We start from the raw sequence: 6,339 nt of genomic DNA, 5'->3' as shown, positions 1-6,339 counted from the left end.
TTGTGTTCCGCCCCGCAGAAGCTTTGCTTATTATTTGTCTTTTGACAAAATAGTTTTATGGAAAAATTTCAGGAATAATTGACTATTTATAAAGCGAAAAACGATTAATATACATTTTTCATGTACCAAGAAAACTATATTAATAACATACAAATGTTTTTTTTTAGGCTTTTACATTCATAGCAAAGTATGATAACAACATGATATAAAAACAAGCCTTAATTCTATGTCAAAAATCCTAAAAAAAAACACAATTAAGTCCTTTATGATGTCGCATATGTGCCACCTTTTTAATTGGCTGAGTTGAATTCATAAGATTTTCAGTCATAATCTGATTTGTTCAAATGCATCTGCACAGGGCAGATCGCATTAATTCCGCTAGATGGCGCTTTCCCTGATAACATTTTATTATACCTTTTTTATTTGGTGCTTTTTAAAGTGAATGTCGTCATGTTTTTACTGCATTTTGAGGATGATGTACTCATGTTGCCTTGCAGTATTTTTTCATCTAAAAATATTAAATACTCACTAATTTATCAGCCTCACGCTTTTATATCAAATTGCAAAAAGCTGCAGCATTTATAATCTTCATTGTCCAATGTATTATACAAAATTGATCACTGATCAAAGTATATTCAATCGATTACTTAGAAATTATCTCTTTATTATTGGTATTCTGTAAATAAACAGTTACATAAGTGAAATATAACTCAACATTTGAGAGAATAATAATTGTAACCTTTTCTAAAAAGAACTCAGGCTATGATTTTTTTTTTCATTTGTTTTTATTTTGAGTCTGCAAAAGCTTCAAAACAGCAAACAGTGGATTCTTAAAACTTCACAAAACCTGTTGGATGTCAAAGACTGTTGCGTAATTTATATTTCCTCAGTGGTACTGTTTGCCCAGGGCAGCGACCACCACAGCCAGGAACTTTTGCCAGGCCTCCTGGAATCCAGGGGTGAAAACGCTGGGGCCAAACTTAGCAGCCACAACCACTGAGATGCATTCAGCAAGAGTCTGGAATGAGAAAAGTAGTGAAATCATGGCGATGCAGACTTTATGATGGTGAGATTAAAGCATAAAAGATATGATTTTCCATCAAGGAAGCTTAAGTGTTTGCAACATACCCTGAAGTTATCTGGATCTACATGGAGCTTCTCAGAGTGCATAACACTCAACTTGGCATAGGCCTGCTTGATGTTGTCCAGATTCTTCACAGCTGTTTCCAGTCCACCCATCACAGTTTTTCCATGTTGAGCCACTTTGGCATTTCCAACAATGGAAGCGTAGGTGGACAGGTTGCCAAAAGATCCAAAATGTCTCTGAGTCCAGGGGTACACAACCAGAAGCCTGATTTAAGGGACACATTGTAAAGGTTAATGCCATATAAAAACAGGTTAAACTCAATTCAGAGACAGATCATAAATGTGTTATACAATATGAAGGATATCGATTAATGAATGAAAATGTTTCAAGGGGTCACCTAATCAGAGCTTGGGGTCCGATCTCCCCCACATCGATCTGCCCCCACAGAGTTGAGATGGCCTTGCGCTCAGCATCTGTCCACTCGACCATGGTGATGTATTAAGTATTTTTCTTTAGTCCACAGAGAATAAATTAAAATGTTTTGGCTCGCAGACTTTTTGTGGATAGTAATCTTAGAGGTTTTTATTAATTCTCCAATGCCACTCCTCTCTGCTTAGAAAGTGTCTGATTGGATAAAAGTGCCATGAAGGGTTATACCCTTGACAAATTTGATATGATCACAGCTGGGCTTTCTGGAAAAGGCTGATAAGAAGAAAATTTACACATTTGTTTACAAATTAAATAAAAAAGCTAAAATGTAATGTCAGTTTGCTGATATGCTGGTAAATGATTAAAATATATGTTAACTTCAAATACATGCATTTTCAATGCATATCCTTTTACTTTTTAATGTTTTGCAGATCTTTTTAATGATGCAAACATACATTAGTACAAAATTTGCTAAAGCAGTCTGTATGTTTCACTTACACTGTTCTCATAGTGTTCTTATAGATGAAATACAATCTCTTATCAGGGTTTTTTTGGATATATAAAATAGATTTTTAGCAAAAGAAGCATTAAATCATGTGTGTTTTGAAACAATATTTATGGCACAGTTCCCCAAAGGGTAAGGAGATTGGATTTTGAAAAAAACCTACAGAATCATATTCACTTCTGTTTGCATAAAGCGAGGCAACACATATTTTAAAGGAAAAAAAAACAGAAGAAAAGAAACAAAAGAAGGAACTTCTAATGTAGGTGTTACCTTTATAAAATTAAAAACATAAATAACAGCAGTCATAGTGAAGGACTAGGATTGTGGTTTACTAGGTATTTATATGTTATGACAGTAAGCAATCTAAAATCAATTTGTCTTATATTCAACTTATCTATATATAGTAAATTAGCTTAATAGGGTGAAGAATATGGGGTTGACTGTAGAAAAATAGAAAATTAGGGCATCCTATCAATGTTGTACCACAGTTCTTGCTGAATAACCTATTTGGAAAGGCACCAGTGGACCTGTAAGACCAAACAGGTTAAAAGGATTCCTTTAAAGGGCAGACACACATGAACTGTGAAAGAAATCTCACTTTTAGTTTTCCCCAATATATAATCTGAGGTAAGCTGCTCATTTATGCCTGAATGTACCAGCTGCAAATGGAAGATCTACTGCAAAATGTTGTATCTAAATATAAAGTATCTAAATATCAGACTTTGGATTACAGCAGCAAACAAACAGTTGAGCCTTTTTTAAATTCACTATGTTCACTCCAGTTAAAGACCATAACTTTGTTTCAGAACAATTAAAACCAGTGTTGAATCGTCACTCAATTTTAACACTACCACAGTTTTATTGCTATAAATAATGCTTTTGAGTGATCAAATTAATTATTGTCTTAAAGATTGCATATAAAGAAGTATATCTCTCAGCCATTTATGTTGGGGACGTTTTCTCTTTTTTCCATTTACTCTTTAAAATAATGTTTATCTCTTATTTATTCTGCACTATGACCATGTATGTCACCTCCATTTCTAGGGAATAGAGAGTAGATCATTGAAAATTATAGTGTAAAGACCAAATGTGCTTTTTCTGTAACAACCTTCCGTCAATTACAAAATTGAATAAATTACATCCATAAAAGTAAAAAACAAGAAGATATAAAAGGTGACAAAAGGAACATGACTTAAAATGAAAGACAATGTGTAAATTATCCAATCCCCTTTATTTTACAAACATTTTATTGACAGAAACGTTTCCAAATTGCCGCACACTAAAATAAACATAAAAGAAATACAATGCAATAAGTGATAAAAACAATTATTAAAAATAGGTTAAAAACCAAAAAATATAATAAAAGACACACATGACTTCACAACTAACACAGTTTTAAAAGCCAAACAGTAAAAATGGGAACAGGACTTAAAACACTCAAGTGTTGAGGCTGTTCTAAATTAGATTAAAAGAGGTATTTAGAACAAATGTTGGATAGATAAATGAATCAGGAACTGACTTGAGTCTAAAGAAGTCTGAATAAAAAAAGGCAAGAACTTCAGAAAACTTCAGACAGATCTTCAACAAGCTTATAGGATTATTGGTAAAAACTACTTAAAGATGATAAAAAGGCCTGGCTCCTTTTAGTCAATGAAGGAAATGTGCACTGAGTTCCAGAATACCAAAGAATCTTTTAAAGGGTTTTGTTAAATGTCCAAAAAAAAAAAAAAAAAAAATCTAATTTTATGGATGACTTCATACAGCCTTATCAGCTCTGTGAACACTAGACTCAGTTTGATGTCAAATTTACACACCTATTTGAGCAAAAGGACAAATCATACACTACTTACAAATTTATGTTTTTAAACCTTAAGACTGCTGGCTCAATATTAACATACTTTCAAAGTAACAAAGCCTATGTCATTAATAAAGGCTTTTTTTGTGTGACAAGTTTTACAATATTAAGGGCTTCTCAGCTCCCTCAGATGGTATTAATTAGGTAAATATAATATATAGATAATTTCAAATAAACTTAAAGTGTGCTTTTATTGATAACAAATGTTTATTTTTCCTCATCATCTATGCACAGAACAGAAAGTATGAGACATCAAAAATTTATCAATTAATGAGCTTGCTCAAATGACAGCGATAAGGTGCTAACTTCACCCGCCGCTCTCATGGTCCGGAGGATTCAATGTGACAGTTATGATTAAATTCAGATGGCCGCACCCATTTATATCAAACCACACATTTATAGACAAGACATAATAATCTTCAACAGCATGTCTGCAAGGAAGTCTTAAAGTTAATAATGTACAAACCCTCTAATAACTGTTAGGCCCTTTATGCTAAAAGGAAATAGTAACCACTAAAATGACCTTGAATGTGCAGAAAAGACTGCACTGCTGTTTGATTAATTCTTCACATTCTTTTCATAGGTTCAAATTATTTCAAATTCTTGACCAAGCATATGCATGATTACATTTCTTTTTAGGTTAAAATTAACGGATTGAAAATAAGTGGAAATAAAATATCTAAATAGGTTTAAAGGTTTACAGCAAAGTTTTTTTAATGAAATGTCTCCGGTTTGGAGACAGTAAGGCAAAAAGTGTTTCCCCACATTTAAACAGTTTTACCTTGCAATGTTTAAAGGAACTAGACAGGGGAATATATACAAGTTTCCATGAAATGGTTCAAAGGATTTTTTTATTTATTTGATAGTGATAATTCTTGTGCAAAGTTGTAGGATAGTACACTAGTCATTTTAAAAATCCACCATCTTTATTTTCCGTTCCATTCCAAAATTGTAGTCTACAAAATGAACAGCTTGCTGAACATCTATGTTGGCTAATATAATTTCTTGACACTACTTTATCATAGATGTTGTTTCCTTTCGGTCAATCAAACTGAGTCATATGTAGTTAAATTTTTTTTTAGATATATAAGCAGCACCTTCTTTTCTTTAAAATGCCTTCTGTAAATTTCTGCAAAAAAAGTCCTCATTAAAAATATTATGCAATTATTCATCTGTCCTGCTTTTAAAGTCATATATGTTGTTGTTGTTTTTTAAGTGTAATGCACAATATAGTTTTTAAACCTACAAAAATATTCTTGTGGACAGGGAGTGGTTATCTTTTATCTCATGAATTAAAGAAACTTCTGGTAATTTCTGCCAAAGAGGTGGGGTCTGGTTTTGATAAAGGGCGTGGTGCGGTTTGACAAATATAAAACATAGTCAGTTATAAAGTGTCTTCACCAGAAATTTCCTAGCAGTTTTTTTCCATTCAGCTGAGAAAACTGAAAAGGGCAGAAATGAGTCTCTCCGGAAAGGACAAGACCGTGGTGAAAGCTTTCTGGGAGAAATGTGCCCCTAAATCGGCTGATATTGGGGCCGAGGCTCTTGGCAGGTGGGTTTTCTCTCTTTTCATCTTCCTTTATTTTTAAGAGTTACATGTTTAACCTTTGATTTTTTAAATCTGAACTGACATTTCTATGTGTGACCTCTAGGATGCTGACTTCATACCCGCAAACCAAGACCTACTTTTCACACTGGTCTGATCTGAGCCCTGACTCTGCACAGGTGAGGAAGCATGGTGCCACCATCATGGGAGCTGTTGGGGATGCCGTCTCAAAGATCGATGACCTGACTGGTGGTCTTGCCAAGCTCAGTGAGCTGCATGCCTTCAAGCTCAGAGTGGACCCTGCTAACTTCAGGGTAAGCAAAATTACATTGTGTGGAGCACCATGAAGAAAATGTCAAAGCTTGCTCTGCATGTATGTGCAATGTCAATATTTCAAAAGTTTAATGGACAAGCAGGATTCTCCCAGTGAAATGCAGTGTTTGTTTCTTTTGCAACAGATCCTGTCTCACAACATCATCCTGGTGCTGGCCATGTACTTCCCAGCTGATTTCACCCCAGAGGTTCATGTCTCTGTCGACAAGTTCCTGCAGAATCTGGCCTTGGCTCTGTCTGAGAAATACCGCTAAGATCCAGACATTCAGGAGGATCGGCTGCATTACAAACTGCATGTCACCCAAGAGAAAAATGTTACACCACCTTTGCACTTAAGAGGTTGGCTGACTAAATTAAATAAAAAAAATAATTGTCAATATAGGCTGTGACTTCTTTTTTTTTCTCAACTCATCTCACCTTCAAAAGCAGAAACACCTTCATAGCAAATTTATGATTTCTAAAATCAACACAGAAGGGTGTAAGGATATATATTTCATATATATTTATATATCATGGGTTATAAAAATAAAGTAATATTAAGAACTAATTATGCAAAATTATAAACACCAAAAAAAAAAAAGCAA

General features: G+C 33.9%; 2 protein-coding genes across 2 annotated transcripts; one reads left to right on the top strand and one right to left on the bottom strand.

Annotated features, from left to right (window-relative positions):
- Nucleotides 1-766: 766 nt before the first annotated feature.
- On the bottom strand, nt 767-1,680 carry LOC119785352 (hemoglobin subunit beta-A-like). Its single transcript, XM_038287971.1, has 3 exons — nt 1,485-1,680; nt 1,129-1,351; nt 767-1,018 (listed from the first exon to the last, which is right to left on the bottom strand). Exons 1-3 carry the CDS (start codon nt 1,574-1,576, stop codon nt 887-889), a joined length of 447 nt encoding a protein of 148 aa, XP_038143899.1. The 5' UTR covers nt 1,577-1,680; the 3' UTR covers nt 767-886.
- Nucleotides 1,681-5,268: 3,588 nt separating this feature from the next.
- On the top strand, nt 5,269-6,134 carry LOC119785298 (hemoglobin subunit alpha-A). The gene is made up of 3 exons (XM_038287848.1): nt 5,269-5,428; nt 5,529-5,736; nt 5,881-6,134. The coding sequence occupies exons 1-3, from the start codon at nt 5,334-5,336 to the stop codon at nt 6,007-6,009; spliced, it is 432 nt and encodes a 143-aa protein (XP_038143776.1). The 5' UTR covers nt 5,269-5,333; the 3' UTR covers nt 6,010-6,134.
- The last annotated feature ends 205 nt before the right edge of the window (nt 6,135-6,339 follow it).

This window comes from Cyprinodon tularosa, unplaced genomic scaffold, assembly GCF_016077235.1.
Source record: "Cyprinodon tularosa strain WSP-4 unplaced genomic scaffold, ASM1607723v1 ctg246, whole genome shotgun sequence".
Taxonomy (NCBI): domain Eukaryota; kingdom Metazoa; phylum Chordata; class Actinopteri; order Cyprinodontiformes; family Cyprinodontidae; genus Cyprinodon; species Cyprinodon tularosa.
This window is presented reverse-complemented; position numbering and strand designations above follow the sequence as displayed.